The sequence below is a fragment of the Phalacrocorax carbo genome, chromosome 1 (assembly GCF_963921805.1).
Source record: "Phalacrocorax carbo chromosome 1, bPhaCar2.1, whole genome shotgun sequence".
Taxonomy (NCBI): domain Eukaryota; kingdom Metazoa; phylum Chordata; class Aves; order Suliformes; family Phalacrocoracidae; genus Phalacrocorax; species Phalacrocorax carbo.
In genome coordinates this window covers 39,516,940-39,538,571 of record NC_087513.1, presented here as the reverse complement: position 1 = coordinate 39,538,571, position 21,632 = coordinate 39,516,940, and the positions used below count along the sequence as shown (strand labels likewise).

The 21,632-nt window shown below is 38.6% G+C and overlaps 2 protein-coding genes across 2 annotated transcripts in view; both read right to left on the bottom strand.

The window, feature by feature from the left end:
• Positions 1–2,532, bottom strand: part of NUP107 (nucleoporin 107) — a 31,944-nt gene extending 29,412 nt beyond the window's left edge. Inside the window, exons 1-2 of the mRNA XM_064449196.1 lie at positions 2,212–2,532; positions 1,346–1,431 (exon numbers count right to left, since the gene is read on the bottom strand). Coding sequence (XP_064305266.1) covers positions 1,346–1,431; positions 2,212–2,219 — 94 coding nt within the window. The 5' untranslated portion in view covers positions 2,220–2,532. The remainder of the gene's footprint in view (positions 1–1,345; positions 1,432–2,211) is intronic.
• A 6,318-nt stretch (positions 2,533–8,850) lies between these two features.
• The window catches only part of RAP1B (RAP1B, member of RAS oncogene family), a 31,784-nt gene continuing 19,002 nt past the window's right edge, over positions 8,851–21,632 (bottom strand). Inside the window, exons 2-8 of the mRNA XM_064449182.1 lie at positions 21,535–21,619; positions 20,059–20,127; positions 17,183–17,239; positions 15,608–15,748; positions 13,438–13,581; positions 11,542–11,657; positions 8,851–10,089 (exon numbers count right to left, since the gene is read on the bottom strand). Of these exons, the coding sequence (XP_064305252.1) occupies positions 11,571–11,657; positions 13,438–13,581; positions 15,608–15,748; positions 17,183–17,239; positions 20,059–20,127; positions 21,535–21,591 (555 nt within the window). The 5' untranslated portion in view covers positions 21,592–21,619 and the 3' untranslated portion in view covers positions 8,851–10,089; positions 11,542–11,570. The remainder of the gene's footprint in view (positions 10,090–11,541; positions 11,658–13,437; positions 13,582–15,607; positions 15,749–17,182; positions 17,240–20,058; positions 20,128–21,534; positions 21,620–21,632) is intronic.

Genomic DNA, 21,632 nt, shown 5'->3' with positions numbered 1-21,632 from the left:
ATGCTGATGACTTTAACAAAAAAAGTCTCTGTTGCTCTGCTTTGCTTCTTCCTGTCAGCAACTAGCTTCAGTGCTCTAGGTATGGTTTACTAAGTAGCAGCTGTGTAAAAGTTTCAGTATTCCATGATATATCAGTGTCCAAGAACATCACAATTCTTATGAACAATGTGATCAGGGCCAGTATCTCACTAGTTTTATTCTGCTTGCAAAACCCAGGACAGGCAAGCATACTGAATTCCTTTGCCACCATAGCCAGAAAAATACCATTACATTAGCTGCCAAATTATGTGATTTTTTTTTTCTTATTGTAAATAAGTGGGGAGAAAATTTCTGTGGAAGTTCAAATCTATGTCTGTGCACTCTTCTTGCTATTACTGTGGAAGGAAAGCTAAGATACACTAAATAACCACCATACTCTGATAACACAACACATGCAAAAGAGCACAAAACCATAAAATTATGATAGAATAGAGTTAAGAAAACTTCATTTTTCAAAAGCTCAGGGATGGAGTCAGCTGTGGCTCAACACAGTTCTCTGGGCTGACATCAACCTGAGTTCATAAGCCCACGAAAAGGTGTAGAACACCACGCTACACAGATGGATGGCACAAGTTTAGGAGATAGGCAGTGGAACAACCCCTGCCACCATATTTAACCCACAACCAAAACAATCTAAACATAGGCAAGAATTGACTATACAAGCATTTCGACAATCTCTTACTTTCCTTGAAGTCTAGTGAATAATCTTCTGAGCCATCACTACAACAGCTTTGACATGGTTTGAGACTACAATAGGAGAAAAGGGAGGGGAGAGAGAACATTCCATTCAGAGGAAATACTATTCTGTGAAAAGGCAAAGAACTGCATCTTTTGGCTTATCCCTAAGTTCTTCTGTGAAAGCCAAGTAATGTACCAGGTTGCTGAAAATGCAGTATTTTTCTAAATGAATCTCACCCAGATCTCCTAGTCACACTTTCAGTCAGTCATTAATATCCCTCCCTACTAGTTTTTAGATACTGCAAACATAGTTTTGTTTTTGAACTCTTCTTCTTAATGCATGAAAACACCACACAGAAAATAAAACAGACTACAGAAGGGGAAAATATGAGGCAGTTCAACAGCAAAATTTTGACTGCAGAATACCTCATAAATCAGATAACAATTTCACATTATATTCATACATTCCTCACTTCAAATGGGAATAAAACAAAAAGAAACTTGATGTATATTTGAAAACTGTTCTCAACATGCTTAAAAAAAAACAGTGGTAAAAATACCCACAGCTTGTGAACACAGCAAGCAATGATTAAAGAGAAGATAAAAAGTCTTTACAGAAAAAGGATACTGGAAACTCTTTTCTGAGAGCTTTGCTTCCGTCCAGGTCTGGCTATCTCTGCATCATGGGGGGATGATGCATCTCCAAAGCCATTTCTAGAGAACAGCAACACAGACACAAAGTGAGCAAGTGAATCCAAGCAGAATATGCAAGAGGATTTTTTTTTTTGTTGCTTCAAGTAACTCCGTGAGCAGGAGACTTAAACAAAGCATAAGTCATCTCCAGTTCTAGTATTGATGTCCACTTTCCTCTACAGAACATCTAGTACTGCTCATCAGCTTGGGAAAATTAGTTTGTCTGAAAAATTGCACTTTGTTCCTCCTACACGACAGTTGTTTTGTTATTTTAAAAAAAAGCTATTAATACATACAATAGTATAAAATTCGATTTTGAACTGAAACATTCAATGGAAAGAATTACATAATTTCACTGTTTGACTTTTTTATTCAGACACACAAAATCACCAGATTCAGAAAGTTCAGGTGTCTTGAAGAAAGGGGAAAAAATTGTTAATAATTCCTAAAAGGCAAAGGAGAAGCTACTGGTGGACTGTGAAGGCCACAGCTATGACTGCCTACACAGCACCCTGCAAAGGCCCGCCTCAAGGATTCCCGCCTCATGAACAACTCCTGTTTAATCTATAAGTATATTCCAGAAGAACTCAGAGCAGGTCAAAGCTCTCGGGTGACATAAAGGCCTTTAATGCCCCTCAGAAACCAGCCCGGCACGGGAGCGCACCGCTCCCCGCTCCTCCGCGGCCGCGCAGGGGGACGTGTCACACCACAGCACAGCCGCGGGGGGCCGCGCACCGACGGGACGCGACGGGACGGGACACCCCACCGGCCGCGGCTCGGCCCCCTCCCCACGCCTCCCACCTCTCCATGGCGGCCTCCGCCTCGTCGCAGGCCAGATCGAGCCTTCCCGCCTCCGCCAGCGCCGGCGCGCGGCCCGGAAGGAGACGGGAGAGCTTCCTCCCGCCGGAGGCGGGGCTGCCGCGCTGCGCCTGCGCCGCTCCGGGCACCGCGCACCGCCGGTAGCGCGGGAGGGGAGCGGGTCGCCGATCCCCGCCGTCAGCCCGGCCCCGGGGAGCGGCCGTGGTGGGCTGAGGGCAGCCGAGGCCCGTCAGGCGGCTGGGCCGAGCCAGGCCGTGGCGGTGAGGGGTAACGGCCCGGCCCGCCCTCCTCTGTCCCAGCGGCGGCTGCTCGCCCGTCAGGACCCGGGGCGGCCAGGGGATGCCGGAATAAGCGACAAAGCTTCCAAAACAATCCCAAGCCAAACTAAACCAAACATAAAATAAAAAAGCAGTTTAACTGTTTGAAATTTTATTCAGGCTCTCTCATTCCACAGAGAGCAGCTAATCCAATGCTCAAGATATTACATGTTCAAGCTGAAGCAGCGTGCGTCCCGGCCTTCGCTTCAAGCAGATGAGGCAGTTCGCACCAGTTCACAAGCTTGTGTTTATTTCTCTTACTTTCCCTGAGTGTAACTCAGGCAACAGGCATGCAGAAGCACAGCAGTAACCACCATGTGGGATCACTCAGCACTTATCTCCCTCAAAGTTACAAAGCTGCCTCTCCTCTTTCTGCCCAAATTGGATTTTGCGCACCTTTTAATGACAGGAAAATATTGTTACGACCCTAACACTACAAATGACGCTACTACTGACAGTAGTCTATTTACTTGTGCTCTAGTACAGGGAAAACTGTCCAAACTGCAGTTTTAGTGTAGGCAGGCAAGTTCTGAAAAATGCTTCCAAGTAGTCTGTACTGTGCCTGATTTGCTTACATTCCTCATACAGAGGACGCATCTGAAAACAGCTGCAAAAGGCAGAATTGCAAGGCATTGTCTGAAGTCCTACAGCTTCCTTAAGATGCTGATAAAACACTCTGGCACCCAACCTTGGTGGCTTGCTGGAGCTGCTGGAACCCCTAACCTCAGAAGGCTTCAGAAGGGGAATGCTGAGAAACCTGGGTACACAAGAACACGAGCAAGCAGAAGACCCTGAGAGAGAGTAGATAAGTCACTTAGGAAATGCAGTTTTGGATTTATAAAAAAAGTTGCCCTTCCATCATGCAGACTACTACAAAAGCCCAAGTAAAGGCAACAATCTTCATTATGGCAGAAAAACTAAAAGAATGTTAAAGGAACTATTATAGCCTAACTTGGTACTACATATTTAATGGATTTACCTCTCAACACATCCTCACAAAACAGCGTAACATTATTTTCTCTGTTGTGCAGTGGGAAATTCAGAGTAATGCACAAATTAATGTCTGGTTCAATTCTTTGCCACAAGCTCAAGCTCTCAGGCTAGCCCGTTCTCAGGGCAGAAAAGTGTAAACAGTGAGAGATGTAATGTCGGAGAACACACTTCGTTTGCTTGCTACCTCAAGTTTATTCAAAGCAATAACAGATGAGAACAAAGCAAAAGAAATAAGGCTGAAGACAAATTAAGAGGGCAGCACGCATGCTTTTAAAAAAACGAAACCTAACCAACCTGTAAAAGAATATAAAAGATTTGGGGCCCTTGAGAGAACTTGTCTGAGGTATGTACTGCCTCTTTAAGTGCAGGCTGGGGAAGCACCTTAGAGGCTTGAAGTTGGCTCCGGTGAGGGGCAAGGGCAGGGTGGAAACAGGGCAGAAACCTGGAGGTGTGTTTTTAGGCAGTACTTTTTCACTAGTGTCCCACTTCGTATTTACCCAACGGGAATGAAAGAGGGGAAAACAAAGGAGAAAAAGAACTGAAAGTCTCACACAAGCATCTTACGCTTCCAAGAAGCAGAAGGGAATGTGAATTTTTCAGTGATATAAAGGACTGCAATTTAAATTTATAATTAAAAATTAGACATCCATCTTAAGTTTCACATATTTGCACCAACACTGATCCTAACTGCAGTCATGTTGTCAGAGTATCATGAGGGGTAGCAATGCTCCATACTTAGAGGCAGGAGAAGCAAAGACAACTCAGCAGCTAGCACGACTAACACAGAAATATGGCATGTTTACCACCAACACCTAAGACTCCTCTGCACCCTACTGGCTTTCTGTGAGCTTAGCAGGGTTTCCAGGCTGTACTAGGTTAAAGTTCAGGATATACTAGATTAAAATCAAACAACTAAACTCAAAACTCCAATTAGCCTTTAGAAAATATGTTTTAATACAGACAGCTCACAAATCAAGTAAACTGCCCTAATGCATTGCTAAGCTGCATACCCAACACCTGCATATACAAAATTGCAGTCTTAATTCAGAACTGTCAAAAGCAAGAGCACGACAAAGTCTCGTGCAGCGTGTGACAGCAGTGCAACTGCATTCAGTACAAAGAAACCCATGGAGTATACTCTGTACCTTGCCTTTTTGTGAGAGAAGGCAGAAGGCTCATGGTTTAGCCCGCCTTTGCTTTGTTGAAACATGTTCCTGGACGTGTGTGATTTTTAACTTTTTAAAATTTAGATGTAAGGAAACTTTTTAAAGTCAATCTCCAGAATTTAATGAAAGTGTTAATGTGCTTGCTTAGTACTAAAATACTCGAGTCTCAAATTAATGTTTGCTGGGAGGGTCTTACCCTAAACAAATTGATTCCCATGCCTACTCCTATTAAGGAAGCTCAGCTAAAACCCCCTTTTTTATTAAAAAGGAAAGAGACAAATTTGTAACTGTCATTTTATTTGTATCTGAAAATCATGACAGTAGTGCCAGGGGTCTTTGTGGTATTGGGCACGTTACAAGCAGTAGACCCAGTTTACGAAAGCTGTGATTTCACATGTAGATTTTTGTACTTAGTATGGGAGTGAAGTTACTGACTGCTCCTTGCTAGATTTAGAAGGTAAAAATGCTACATAGTACGAAAACGTGAAGTATACTGACCAAAGAAGGAACTGTAACTTTTACTGTCATTTCACTCAGTATCCAAGAGTGAAGAAATGCACCCTTCTCCCAGGTTTATGGCAGCCAAAAGACATTACATGAATTAATTAGAAATTACAACATAATGCAAATGAAGTCGTTCACCCCAGCCACAAACTCAAAGAAAAAAAATAAAAATTAAAAAATCCTGGTGGCAGTGAGCTTTCTTAAAGCAACGAAGCTGTACAGCTTGTTATTCGGTCAAGCCAAACTAATATTTCTGGAGGCTGAAGTGAGTACAGTGGAATTACGAAGACATTCCTTTCTCCATTCACATATCTCTCCCTAAAGAACATCTCATTGAAAACAGGAAGCCACGCTCTGCTTGATGATTCAAAATGCTGAAGATATATGGTTTTGGAGGGTATTAAAAAAATCCAACCCCAAACAAATGCCTAACACAGAAAAAGAGAAGTAAAATCCACATTTATCTGTTGTTTGAAGCCCAGATATTGCAACACTGATAACAAAACCAAGACTACACAACTTTGCTTACAGTTCCACACTAAGAATGTAAAGTTTGCAACAAATATAAGTATCATTCCAGAGTTTTACTTTATAGAACAGAGAAGTTAAATTAGGTTTTAAGAATCTTGCAAATTATCCATAAACCTTTCAATTAAAAGCATAAGGTACTTGAGACTCAGAAAGAAGACCCTAATTTGATTAAGAGCTCAGCTTCTCTAATGGTACCTTAGAGAGCTACATGCAACTGCATTTTGTTACGTATTTGAGCAACTTTCTTTGCTTTTGTTCTCCTCCCCATATGCAGGCGAAGGACAAGCTATAAATTGAAGTATAGCCTAATGCTGCTGGGACAGCAGTTTAAAATTGGACAAAAAGCTTTCTGTCTATGCTGATGTTTGGCTGTACCTTCATATTACGATTCAAAAAGTGCTACACAGAGCTGTATACAGACCACTGTTTTTGACTATTCACATCTAGAAATAACTTTCTATTGTTGATATGTCTAAATTGAAGTCCATCTAGAACTAGTGCGGTATTGTGGCAAAATTTCTCCTGCTCTAAATAATTCACAAAACTGGCAAAGATTAGAAAACTTCAGAAAAAACTCTATCAAGTTTGATTCATCCATAGTTTGTTGAGCGTTTTAAAAGAAGAAAATCCTTATCTTTAGTGATCGCCCACGAGGAAACAGCAAATGTTATTACACCAGAAAAGGAGAATACTGCACAGTTTAATCCAAATTCCCGCAGGATTCTCCCCTACCTCCCATTTCTAGCATTGCAATATCAGTACACTTTATGAAACAATATCTAACTCTACAATACTTTTCCACAAGTTACTGTCTCTTATGCAGAAGAGCAGTGGTGGTCTGAGCTTACAGTGCATTCATTTGGACATCTGAAAACATCTTGCAAAGTCTCAAAATATTTTTCTAAGTTTAGCAAGTAGACATTCGTTTCACAGAATAATTGGAGGATGAAAGGCATTAGTAACAAGGTAAGGTACAAGAAATAAGTTTATACTGACAGGAAAGAGTCCTAATAGGAAGAGTGCAATTCCATTAGATAATACTTCTCAAGTTCGGGACAGAAACATTTTTTTTCCATAGAAAGCTCGGACATTTAAACACCGACACATATCAGTTTCAGATCAGTGTGGAAATAAAGCAGTCACAACCTTTGTGTGCACTGTAAACATAAGCTAACTTCACAAGCAGTAATACATGTGTATTAGCACTGAATTTGGAAAATTACTGCAGTTCAAGATACAAATTATGCAATGTTTTCATCCAAAGCTTTATGAGAAGTGTTCGGTTTCTGTACAAGTAGTTCAAGCGTGAACAACTTAAGTGCTGGTACACAAAGCAGTTATCCTTAAGATATATAAAGGTTTGTTCAAAAATTTCAGCAGACAGGATTCTTTTCTAGAATTGGTAATGGCTTACATAGTTCCAATTCCTGTGGGGAACTGGATGTTCACTTCCTCAGCGGGAACAGCTTCTTATGCCATCATTACTTAGATATGAAGAAAATTCTTTCATGCGTTTTTCCTTACGCTTCATGTCCATTACTTCCTCAGCATCATTTTGTCATGCATCTTCCCTTTAACAGCCAGGACACTGCTCCCCTGAAGCCTGGCTAAGTTTTCAAGGAGACAAATACTGGTTTTTAGGTATTACCTGGGGTATGGTGTGCTGATCTTACAAATCTGGCCTAAGTTCTAAATAGGAGGAGGAATTGTATTTCACTTTTTTAGCATAACCTTTAGATGGTGAAGCCTGGAGTTTCTGAAAATTTTACTTTCCTGAGGTTTGATCAAACTGACTACCTGAGGAACTGTGCATTTGCTATTCCACAGAGCAACCAAGAATGCTTCAGTACAGAGCTTTCAGGACAAAGCCTGATGTTCCCCATAATCAGTACTCTTTGACTGGACATTGAGACCAGTCCAGGGTGCCCTCTCTGTTACCAAAGAATTTTCTCTCCCTCCCACCTAATTCCATCTGTACAGCTGCCTGGAAAAGAAATACATTAAAAAACACAGATAGAAGGACAATTGGGACATAAAAGTGTTATAAAACCTGAATAAGCAGAGGTTGAAAGTGAAGGGAGGAAAAATACTGATTAGCGCATCAGGGAGGAAGGTACCTAGTGAAAAAGGAACTAGAGCATCCAGTGCTCCAGTCTCACCTACTCTGGGGACCAATCAGGATGCAGAGAGTACCAAAAGAGATATTTATGGGGATCATCAACCACGTGCTCTGGTTTCTAATGATAAATGAAAAGGAATTTCACTCTCAACTCTGACTCTGCAGTGAGAGAGTGTATTACTTCCAATAAACAATGGTGATGACTGATGAAATTACCAGCAGGAAGGATCAGCTGGGCTCCTTAATTCACTTTGGGCAACGTAAACTATCTCAAAGCTTACCGGTATTAACTAACCTAATCTGATTGAATTTGCAGGAATGGATTAAAACAAGCTCTGATAATTCTGTGCCAGAGAAGCAGGAGGTACCAAGTATTTGGGTGTGACATCAACTTTCAGCAGCACAGCCAAGATCAGGAAATCATCCACAGTCCACGCATTCCACTTCACAGTCCAACAGCATTACAGATATTTACAGTCTGCAAAACTCTACACTCAATACTGCAAGAATGCTCTTCTGCAGAGTTCCTTGACACCAACTAATATGGTTTAATCATGCAGAAAAATCGTATTTTTCTCCCAAGAGAACTTTTTAGCTCCACAAAGTGAATTTTAACAATTAATTCTTCCTGGAAAGAAGGAAAATAGCAGGCAACATATTTTTAAGTTCCCAAAACAGCCACTGATATTCTAACCTTTGAAGACAGCTATTTTTCTGTTAGACATTCCCTTATATTAGAGCTTGGAATATTCCAAGTCCAAAACTATAAGTGGAATTTCATTCAGTCAGAAATTCATCCACCCTAGCACATGAGATGCTATTAGAAGAAATGTCTACGGCATGTATTTGTCAGAAGACAAAGTAATAATGGTTCCTTTTTGTCCTAAGATGTATGAATCTGCACTGTGCAAGAGATTTAAAAATAATAATAATAAAAAAATCAATACTTACTAGCACTACTAAAACACAAAACATTCAAGTAGTATATAACTGTAATGCAAGCCCTTGCATGGCAATCCAAATTTATTGAACTACTGATGCTAAGTCATACAAAATTGCACCACTTTAATTAAGGCTTTTAGTTTACATTTGGCCACCTCAAAGCAGTTGTAACATTAGGTTGGTCAATTTAAATACTGTGGCTCCCTGTTGGATATACACACAATCTTTACACCCAAACGTTGATGCATACAAAGCAACAAGGCATCGTTAAATAAATCAGCAAAAGTTAATTACTGCAACTTAGGCCCTGTGACCAATTACACATGATTAAAATTACTTCCCACATTCACATCCACAGTACTCTTCCACCATTTAACATCTCAACCAAAACGTTACACATGTAAAACAATCACTAACAGGCAAAAGTACTAAACCTGTATATTTGGTATTGCGAATACACTTATGCATGAGCAAGCAAGGGAATTCACAGTGAGAATCTACAGCTGCAGAAGCCCGAAAATGATTTACAAAAAATTGTTAAATCATTAAAAAATCATTTTAAAATATACACTTCCTGTTGTAGACCCCCACTGTACACACAACTATAAACATTGTTCCCTATGTAAACAAGGAAAAGGAAACATACAATAAAAGGTTGAAAAGTCTGGACATTTCCTTCCCAACAGATATTAAAGGCCATGTCTTTAGTCAGACGTTATACTGAAAGGACTCTTAAAGACTAGATCACTGCCTCCACAGGTTTTTCCTAAAATTAAAAAACTATATAGCTGTTGTGTTAATCAAAGCGCTTTTGTACAATACGATGATGATGATCCTGTATTTCTTTAAAAAAGTTACAGTAAGCTACAAATACCGATGAAGCAAAGTTATCTGGAGTAGTCTATATAGGAGCTCTTTGGACTTTCTTTTATTATGCTAAAATAGTGGTGCTTTTAGGATTTACATTATTGTACTCTCCAATAGAAAGTGGGGATTGTTGAAGTATACAGTACACAGTTTTCATACATGTACAACATTGGTGGATGAACAATGTCTCTTATCAGTAATACTGGATGTAGGCTCTGGTTTTACCAGTTGCATACACTTAGAATATTTATAAGTAAAAATCTCTCGTGACACTGGAAAGTGATTAGAATGTGCAAACTGATGTAGTAGCTTTCATCCGTTTCTTAAAGGGTACCACCACAGGAAAGTCCATTTAAGATGTTGGTAGGTTTAATAAAGTTGGAATGCTGGCACTGTTGAATTGGGCAACAGTTCTTCAGACCTGTAACAACAAAACCAGAGGTTAGTACTAATACTAACAACTATTTGTCATTTCTCTTTAGTTACAAGAGCTAAAGCAGGAACTAGCAAAGTTCTTAGCACGCAGACTTAGAAGATAGCCTGTTATTTGTACAGAAACTGTATTAGTAGAGGAGAAGTGATAAGGTTATCTCATTAGTAAAACTGAATTGGGATACATATGGTAATCCAAGCTGAACTGTGGAAGTAGTATTTGATGGGGTGGGACTAGTTTTGCTTAGAGTATAACAGTTCCAGTGGCTTTAAAAACACACATTTGGAGGATCAAAGCTCCTGAATTGAAAGCTCTGGTAAGGAAATGCAGCAGCCATTTCTGCCATCCTTAGCTAATGCTTTGGGAATCTTTTCCGTTCTACTTTGAGCTGATTCAAGTTGTTCAAATTAAGTAAGTTTTCACATCAACACCAAAAAGAGTTAAATGTGACACTATCTGAATATTAATAAAAGCCTACAATTTATGACAGTGAAATGTCCAACCTCCAGTTGATATACTGGATCCTCCAGTATATCAAATGGGCCTATCAAATGACAAAATAACGGATTATAGCACTGAAGCAACCAAACCACCATACATCTAGTAAAAATTAAGGGAATCGAGATGAACAGACAACTTGCATGATGCCAGGTCAATCAAGACATACCTCTGTCCATACTACGGCTCAGAGGTGGAAAGGGGGAAACAACCTGCCCAAAAACAAGTTGCAGAAAAAAATTCGTGCCTGCTGACTAACTTCTGAAAAGGCTTGCCTAAAGAGCAGGCTGGAGCCTGCTTGAGCCTTCAGCAGCATTCTTAAAGCATGGATTTAGTCATGTAGAACATCAGCCAACTGCCAAGGAGTAAGAAATTGATCTAGGAAGCAACAGCTCCAGGTCAAATATTTGGAGTGTTACAATGATCACTTCACTGTTCTCTTCAAGTATGCTAATTACAATGCAGCCTATAAAATACCCATATAGTCCAAAGAAAGGAAGCTAAATTCCTATGACAACATACAAGTACATACAGGAGTTCAAAGCAGAAAGTGACGCTTTAACATGCAAACAGCAGTATTTTACAGTGTGCATTCCTGATACTTCAGCTCTTGCAGTATATTCTATCAGCCTTTAAAAAAAGAAAACCATTTCCAAAAGCTAAAGTTTTGAAGTAACAGAACAAATGTGCTTAGTTTGAGCTCTACCCACACCTTACAGCTTGGGGGGGGAAAAAATCATACTAGTATGAACAGTGTTTCTTGCATGTATTTGTAGTTCTGACTTTGGAATGGCAAAACACTAAAAATTTCTATGATAATGTCAGTCAAGAATTTTCAGTGCTGTTCTGCATCAACAGCTGCCACAGCTGTTTAGGCTTTTTTTGTTGGTTTTTTTTTCATTTTTAATAGCCATAATACACAGAGAATTTTAAAAGGTTTACCTGGCTCAGAGCTACAGTACAGCTGTGTATTAAAGTAGCTGACATGATGACTTTTTGCGTGCTTTTCCAGGCACTGGAGTTTTTCTGTTAATTTGTCGCACAAGGTCATAGAAGATCTGAAAATATAAAAATCAGTTGGTTATTGGAATAAAGAGGCTTCTCTCTTAAACCTTGAATCTTCATATAATGCACTCACATACTCAAGAACCCTTGTAAATATTCAGTTATCACAAAGCCAGAAAGTTGTATACTTAACACCTGTTTATCTTCTGTTTAAAATAATTGTCTGTCAAGGCTTTTTGACTTTCAGTGAAGCAGACTGGAAAGGCATCTATAATCTGCAACTGTTTAATCTCTGGGTGAATTTTTTCTGAACACGCATGATATATGTCACAATGATCAACTACTATATGCTATTACTTTGCAATTTAGCACTGAGGTCAAGAAACAGGCCACAGCTTTCTAACTCACATCACTGTAAAGATATTCTTTTAAATACAGTTCTAATAAATTTTAACTCCACATTTTCATGGTAACTCAAGTACACTATGTATTCTATAACAGTCTCCTGTATTCGAATGAGATCATACTTTTCCAGATACTTTAAAAATACCGAAGTCTAGAGAATTAATTCAGCAGCCTCTCTAGGACTACAGCATGACATAAGCGTAACATTTCCTAGAAAAGTAACTCATGTATGAGACTCTCTCACACTTTGAATCTCCTAGAATTCTAATTAGAACATGATTTTGTTGAAAGGCTAATTTAAGACAAGTCTACATACTACAATTAAATAGCATCTGTTTTGTTCATAACAGACATTGTTCCAATTATTTCTGCATCTCCTAAATCAAGGAGGTCCTCATACTAAAGCTATCCTAGCAGTTTCCTAAGCACTGTCTGCAAAGCAGCAAACATTCCAACAAGGGCTTTTAGTATTTGATGGAAGTACATTCTAGTTTATTAAACATATGATTTTTATATAGTTAAGCTGATTAATTTGTATTTAAGAAAAACTTGATAGTTTCCAGAAATTCCCAATTAAACACACATTATTCCTTTTTAAAACCACCATACTCATTTGATTACATGCAAGTCTTGCACAGAGGCCCTTTCAACTTGATTGATGCTGCCAACGATTTTTCCAGAAAACGCAATGAATTGAAGGGTTTATCGTAGTATTCAAGCTGTTCCAGAAATGTAGACACTAACGCAGCTTCTTTTTCTAAAAATTTTTGAATCCTTTCTTTATGCCAACACCCCCACTGGATTAGAAGGCATGCATTATGGCAAGTCCCAAAAACACATGTGTTTGATCAGTCACCTAACCTAGCTCCTGCTAAATAAGCAAGCTGCTAGACAGGTTTTTGCCATTTCTTTTTCCTTTACACAGAGCACTTATTTAGGTCTCTAATCAGCTGCTAATTTGGACAAAACCCTTAAGAAATTTTGTCCTTACCATCTCAAATAATTTAACACCAAATAACTTAAATCAATCAGTTTTAAGGACTTGACTCTCTTGCAGGTTTGTTTTTTTTTTTTTTTAAAGAAAAAAAAAGTAGGCTAGCAGTGGATTCTCAGAGGATAGAAATGATATCAACTAAGGAATGTAACATTAAAAAAGTATTTATCCCAAATTCATATGAATATGATTTGAAAACTAATTACACTAAAATTATATTAATTTTAAAAAGTCCTACGTCGAAGCTAACTACGTCCCTTAATAGACACATCTCTCAAATGCTCACAATAGCTTTGTAGAGTTTTCTCCATTATATTGAATGTTACTCAATTTTGTTAGTTTTTCTTGAAAAATGGTAATGTTTGGTGAACAGAACACAGTGTCCTATCCTTCTCTCCCTGCCACCCCTCCCCACCATAGGTAGTGTGCCTTACCTCGTTAACATTTATCTTTGATTTTGCAGAAGACTCTAAGAACGCACAGTTATTCCATTGCCTTGCTAGGTTCTGACCTTGCTCCTTTCCCACAACTCTTTCATCTTCCAAGTCGCACTTATTGCCAACCAGAATCATAGGCACCTAAAAACAATTTCATACCAGCAAAGAATTCGTTAAAATTTTGGGAAGGCACAATGTAAATGCGCACCTAAAACCCTACCTGAATCCTCAGCGGATCCTGACCTCCAGAATAATGAAGCTCTGGTATAACAGAAACTTAAGTTCACAGTTGTGCGAGACTTTGATTTGAAGATTAAAGTGACTGCATTTTTTGCCTGCTGTTTGGCAGGGCAGTGGGGGAAATAGCTTGAGGATTCGGCACACTGCCAATTGAGAAAACTTCACATCATCTAGAACACCTAATGACATTTCATTTTTAGATGTTTAAAGTCTACTGAAGAATCTGCTAAAAGATTGTTACACATTCAGAAATCCTGGAAGAAGCATCCTGTACTGGGTAGCATGATGAAGGACGCTAATGCTCCTTTCACCATTCCTCTACTTCCAGCGTATCTGCACTCCTTTCAAGAGCAGTTTGCTCACACAGCTCTTAGTAAGATGATACACACAGAGGAAAGAAACATGCTAGCTTACCAAAACTACTAACTACAGAAAACACTGAACTGACCTTTGTGGCAAGAAAAGGCAATCATACAAAGGCAGGGGGTTTGGGGATTTTTTTTTTCTTCCTTTTACTAATCTAAGGACATAACTAAGTTTCTCCCAAATTCAAGCACTGAAAAAAGGTTTACGTTTTGATCATTTAATTTCCCCCCACTGAAAAAGCAAGTCATAGTTTTTCCTAAGCTTCGGCATACAAAAAAACTTTATGTAAATTTTGGTGAGAACTAAAGTTGCAACTTGAAGCTCATTATCTTTCTTCTGATACTATGGAATGGCTTTCAGGACTGAGGGGAGTGATCTAAAGAGAAATAGAATTCCAGGGAAATACTACCAAAATACTACCAAAGCAAGCTTAGGCAAATCAGCATAAATATACTATGTAAACTAAGGTTTCAAATATTGTCACATTTATCTTGATTGTAGTGCCCAAAGTTAATTGATGCTAAACAAGACTATAACTTGGCAGGTTCTGGATGAGAAAGGCAAATGCAACTTAACTTCTACCCTTCTGAAATACATTTGTGATAGTGGGTAATAAATCATTTCTAGAAGAAATCTGCTGAACACAGGCAAGACCTCCAAATGCTTACACTTAAGAAAGTGCAAGGTGGTTTGTATTACAAGAGTCACAATGAACTTCCCTGATATTGAAACATTTAATACATTCTGTGTCTGCCGGCAGCAGAAGCATATGTGTATACATGCAGTAGAGAAGGGATCAAAGTTTCCATTAGCAGTTTAAATGAGATGAGCACACCTAAAAACTGTTCATTGCTTACTTTTTTTTCCCCAGGCAAGATTTTCTGTCTGATGGCTATAACCTAGAAGGTGTTTCAGTTAAAAACACACTTTTACTGCTGTTTCACATTTGAAATAGCTTTCTTCCTTTTATTAAGGGACTAAGCTTTTTTTCATCAGTTATAAACTAGAATGTTTTAGCCTCGCATTATAGCACTATTAATGCTAAGAGGTGCATATTGAAATTGTGTGGAAATAGTATGACCAAACTTACTTGGAAGAACACACACAAAATATAAAAGCTACATAACGTGCAAGTTTAAAGCTTACAGTACCATCTTCTGTAAGTACTTAGAATTTTGTGCTTTTAAAATACCATAAACAGTAAGCATAAAGAGGAAAAATTGAACTGTAGGTTTTTTTAAACCTTCATTGATAATAATTGAGGTAAAAATAGAGTTGCTTTAGAAAGGTCTTCTACAGTACTAGCAAATGAGGATATATACTGTTTGAAATACTGTACTTTAAAGGAAGAGATTAAAACAAGACAATTCTCTTTATACTCCACATGACAATTTACGATTTCTCCAGTTTGTCTTAAGAGTTGCATTTCTGTACTATGCACCTAGTGGTTGATTTGTCTCTTAATTTAAAGCTTGGAAGCTATCCAGTCACAGTGTATATGTTACAACATCTGTAATGAAAACTGTAAATATAAGTATTAAGCATTTTTAAAGATGCTTACATCATCAGTGTCTTTGACTCGAAGAATTTGTTCTCTTAGATCCTGTAAATCATTAAACGTGGACTGTGCTGTGATGGAATATACTAATGCAAAACCTTGTCCATTTTTCATGTATAGGTCTCTCATTGCTGTAAACTGTTCCTGTAATTAAAAGAAGAGATACAGACATTGCGTTTAGTTTGCACTTTCCTTACGTGAACTGCCATATACTTCAGGTCACAAATGGATCACAAGCACAATGCATTTCTGCCCTCCCCCCCTTTTTAAACTGACCAATAAGCTACTGCTTGACTATAAGCATTACGGTAAACCAAATAAATAAATCTGCTTTTAAATATATCTGTTTTGGAACATCATCCGGGGTGGCTGAACAATACCTAGATATTGCCAAGGGCTACACCCTGGAGGGTGGGGGAAGAAATCACAGGAACTAAAGCAATTTCAAAAGAGGGGAGGTAGAGTAGAAGGTACAGTGTAATCTGTAGATTACAAAGTTACATTCCTCCCAAATCCTTCCTTATGTGCCAACATTTTATCATCTCCTGACCATTCTTTAAAACACGTCGCTAAGTAAATGCATCCCTTTTCAGCCTCCCTTTTGTAGTCTAGGCACTTCCCTATATTAAATTCTACTTTCCTTTTCAAGGAGATTGACTAGAGGATGGAGACGCTCAATAGACTTGTCACACTTCCAAGACTTTGGTGACAACTATGATATTGCATAAGGTGCACTGCACAGTAGCATTAGGACTTTTTGAAGGTCTTTGCCTGTTTGAAAACTCTCACCAGCATAGCTGTGGAACAGCATTTGCCTTTCTCACATTGGTGACTTGGCTATCTTGCGACTGGCCAGTCACTCACTAAGTCCCTTACTGTACGTCAGATGAAAAGCCCGATATATTTTGAAAGGACAGCCACTCCATCTTTCTGTAGTTTTAAATTCCATATAAGAGTACGGCCATGTAAATAAATTATTGGACCAGATTACTACTGTAGTTCAGAGAACACATGCTACACTCTCCAAGGGTCTTGAGTTTGTGCTCACTGGAATCAATGAGGGACATGACTGCTTCCACTCAGAACAAGTCAGAGAAAAACTTGACACTATGCAAAGGGTCAGCATAAACCCTGCACTTTGAGTTCACATAAGCTGACTAAAGTGATATTATTTTTATCCCCATGTCAGAGTACATCTTACACACAAAAGAAAAAGGAGAGAAGAAAGCACATATTCTCCACAGCAACAGAAACCAAACCCGAGTAACCATTGGTTCTAAATTTTCCTCTGGGCACTATAAACTCAAAACAGCAGCACAAGTTCTTTTAAAATTCTCAAGCTCACATTTCCCTTACTATTGAACATGAGCTCACAGGAAATTTGCAATTCATTTTCTGCTGCAATACTCAAGTTTTGTTTAAATACTAGTATGTTAAAGAACATCCTTTAATCCAATGCACTGACCACAGTTAGTCTTTAGAGAATGAGGAAGGAAACATGTCATCATTTACAACCCTACAGCTTTCGATGGTTTTTAACACTGTATATCAGTATTTAGGAAAGTTGGTTTTACATACCGTTCCTGCAGTATCTAAGATTTCAAGCATACACTGTTGTGCATCTACTTCAACTTGCTGTCAAGAGAGAAAGATGTGGTTAGGTTTACCTCTTGCAACTCTCCCCTCTGAAGACACCAGGAATTGTGTGATTTTATAAGCAAATTCATAATGCATAAAGCAACATAATGGCTTAAGTAGTTTATATGGATATACACTTTGAAAACAGCAGGAAGAAGCCTTTCAAAGAGCTCTACTGACATTTTCAAAAGCAGCGTCAGCAGCCAAGTACCACTTTGCAAAGTGATTAGGGTTTTTTGATTATTAAAAAGGAGGCTGCTAAATCTGTAATGATGGTTATCAGCAACTAGCATAACTAATTCCTACTTGTTTCAGGGATCATTCACAGATGGAAAGAAAAGTACAGGTGAAAGCCAGAAAGTTGGACTGGCATACTAATGCTCATTTAATAGCAATTTAGATCAACAAGGAAATAAGTAGTACGCAGTAAACAATAAACCAAGCAAACCGCTAAGAGTGGTGTCCCCAAAACAAGCCTTTAGTAACACTAATTAGTAACCTGATCCAGATTAGAAAAATTTGCAAAAAATAGGTTTAAGAAGCCAGATCAGTTTCCGTTTCTATGTCAGGGTTCCTCTATCTAGTTCCTGGGAAAAACAAAAAGGAAGAAAAAAAGGCCTTGAGTGTAAAGGACATGGAAATACCCTCAAGCTATTTCAAGTAGGCTATCCACATTTTGTTTTTCTTTCAAGCTGTTGGTACGCTTCCCTTGTTTCCATTTGCAAGTAAAATTCCAAGTTGGCAGATCAACACTCAGAAAGAGCTTCATGTCCCTTACTCCCCATATATGCATTACCACTAGTTCACCTTTGAGCTTTTATTTTGTAACTAGATTTGAGCTTGGGGGGTAGGGCAGGCAAGCGGAGTATTTCCACCTCTCTTACACCTCCTCCATGTCCCCTAGGGATGGAGATTCCTTCAATAGCCACTATTTTAGCATGTATTGCTGACAAAGTTATTCAGCTAATTAAGAAGTGTCTATTCTCTCTATGGAGAAGTATTTGGGGAGTAAACCACAGTGTCAAGTTTCAAGACTTCATGCTCAAATTATTTAGTTCCAGACAAACTTAAAATATTTCAAGCTACATCTTCTCAACTCCAAATATTATAAAATTAGATTTAAGACTAATAGCATGGAATTGCAACTGCCAAACCAATACATTTTAAAGTCACCCAAGTCAAGCAGCAAGTTAGAACTGTAACTAGCAGTGAGGGGAAGAAAACAACTGCATGAAGTGTTGTCCAGACTTAAGCAAGACTTGAACAATCTGACTGATTTGAAAAGAAGACTATACAGAGATATTCCTAGTCATTTCAGGACCAAACCTGAAGGGAACATTACAAGATCTTTGCTAAAAAAAATTACTTTGCAAAAGGCAAAATTTCTTGAGATGGCTCTACTTTTTCAGGCTCCAGGGAAACAGTCTTTGGAAAAATTCACCCAGAAAACATCATGATTCTAGTATGACCTGAAGAATGTAAATATATAACAAAGGAAACATTTCACTTTAGTACAGCTTGTGAATGTTTTTGGAGTAATTTATTGGGGCTGACCCAGCAAAGTTCTGCACCAAACATCAGGGTAGGATCCAAAATTCCTAAGTGGCTATATAGGATTTTTTGTTGTTGCTGTTGTCTCCTTAATAAGAGTTCTAGCTTTGGCTGGAAGCCCACATGCTTAAGACAGACTAGAATTTTTCCAGCATATAGATTTCTATGAGGTCAAATAAAACAGGTGTAAAATTATAATTTTGCTCCAATTCCTCTTCTGTTCAGAAGAGATTCCAGTAACAATAAGCTGCAATAGCTGTTAATACAGCCTCTTTATTCCAATATAAATGTAGCCCAGTGCTGAACGAGGAAGTACTTCAGTTTTTGCCCATTGCCTGCTAGGATTTGTGCATCTTGCCCCCCTTGTATACGCTGGTATTTTTGTGGCCACATAGTGAGTTACATCAGAGCATCAATGCATCTGGAAAGTAATTCAGCTAGAAAAAGAAAAAAGTTGAGAAACTGACACAGCTGAAAACTAATCTGCTTCACCAAATAGTTAACTCCTTTGGTAGCAGTCCAGATTAAGTTATCTTAGCCTGGAATATTAATCATGGTCTCAGCTGAAACTGAAGAGTGAGCAATATGGAGATTCAGATGATGCAAGCAGAGTCAGACCTTTCAGCCTGTCATGCTGAAGATGGGAAGAGAGAAACTAACAGGCCCCTGTTAAGTGTTTGCTCATTTATGATAGCTTGGTGTTAACTTATTAATAAAACAACAACCCATCTAATGGAAGTATATCAAGCTATCAGTGAAACTGTTAGGAAGACAGTATGTTGCCTCCAGTGTTCTAAAGGTGAGCCTCAAGTTTTTTTAGCAGATTTTCCTAGCAGGAAAGACGCTTAGAGCCTCTGACATGCAGGACCAAATCTACCTGGAGATACTAACACACACACAAAAAATAATAAATACTGTAAAAAATAAAGAGCAGTAGTTTATTTTACTTTAACAAAAACAAAACAAAAAACCTAAAACCTACACCAAAAAAAAACCCCCAAAAAACAAAACACACAACTCAGTGTTCCCAATTCTGACAATTACTTTTTTTACTGACAAGCTAGTAAGTTAAGCTTCAACATTAAAAAGCTAGTCTTGAATTATTCCTTGTAGACAGACTAAGAGCACCTTTATATTTCAAACTTGTTATCAGGTATTACTTGGCATTACCAAGCATACCCCTTTTCAAGCAATGACTCAAATATTTGACAATGTGTATGGCAGATTTAAGTTTCTGTAAAACTAGGGAGGACTTTTGCATATACCTTTCTGTAGGAGTCTTCTATCGTTGGATCGTATTTTTCAACAAATATTCCTTGAACAAACTGTACAGTCTGTAACACAAAAGTTCTTGTAAGAATCTTCTTGTATAGTGACATTTTGTAAACACTGTACACAAATACTGTTCTAGGCCTATACTCAGTTACCCAATTCATTTTTGAAGGCAGATTAAGTGACTGACATAACTATAAATTACAAGAAACACCACAAAGTTTGATGCATATGCCTATTTGACTACGTACTGTTAGATGAAGCAATGCTACACCTTCCTTTATCCACTCTCACTTCGAGCATAAGAATTAAAGCATGCATTGATTTAAGGTTTGTCTAACTGCTGGAATCATGATTAGTTTTTAGTTGAACAGGATACTGTATACAGCTGCATGACTTTTACATTTGCATTTAGAACTACTGCATCTTCTGCTACTTATCTGCCAGCACAGGAATTAGTCAAAAAACCACTGCCAGCATTTACTAGACTTAACTAGACTCAATAGGATATTCCTGTGTACCTAGCACGTAGGACGCTTTTAGCACAAGTCAAGCGGAACTTTAAGACTCAGTGGCCAAGTCAGAGCAGACAGGTTGAAATCCAGAAATGCTGCAGTAATAAAGAATTCAGAGATGAAGGAAAAAGTTCTTTCACAATCTAAGATTATTTGTCATTTAAGGTCTCCTTTAGGAACCGCTTTATGAGAGACTAGTTCTTACCTGAGAAAGTGGACCTCTAGACCTTACTTCACATCTTTCAGTTTAATTGTGCACCTTACCATAAAGTTCCTAGGTGGGTTGAGAACATCCTATTCTGTGAACTTTTTCAGTGCTAATCTAGGTCAGGCTAAACTCTTCTGTAATTGTTTAACTAAAATGGATGAGCTTTATGATCATCTACCTACCACAGCTATAGACCTACTTGCAGGGAAAGATGTAGAAAACATGCAAAACTTCCTGTAAACATGCAATGATATATTAGTATTTGCATAAAGGAAGTATTAGTGCTTCAGAGATTGCTGTCAAACGTTAAGCAAACAGCGCCCTGAAGACCTTCCTAGAGAGAAGAGTCACCAAGGCCAGACACAGGCAAACCAACTCATTGTGAGAGCTTCACGAAGCAGCTTAATTTCCCACAGACCTCTGGCTGGGTTACCCAGTGAAGCCAGAGACCTCCATAACACTGGGGCTACATACTTCACTGTATAAGACAGGCAAAGATCTGACCAAGCACTGTCAACCAACCCCACAGAAAAATATCAGCATGTGAGAACACACCAATAGATGTGGATATGCCCAGTTCAGGATGTACCTATTCTAGCAAGGAACCCCCAGCAGTCATTACTTACATTTATGTTTATTCATGCACACTTACGTAAAAGAAATAATCGGTTAGTAGAGTGTATTAGACAAAACAAAAATAAAAAAGCCTAAGAAAACATACTCAAACTGCCTCACTGACTACTTACCAGAGCAGACTTTCCAACACCTCCAGAACCAAGAACCACTAGCTTGTATTCACGCATGATGCAAGAGGTGTATCACCCTCAATACCTGAAACACACAA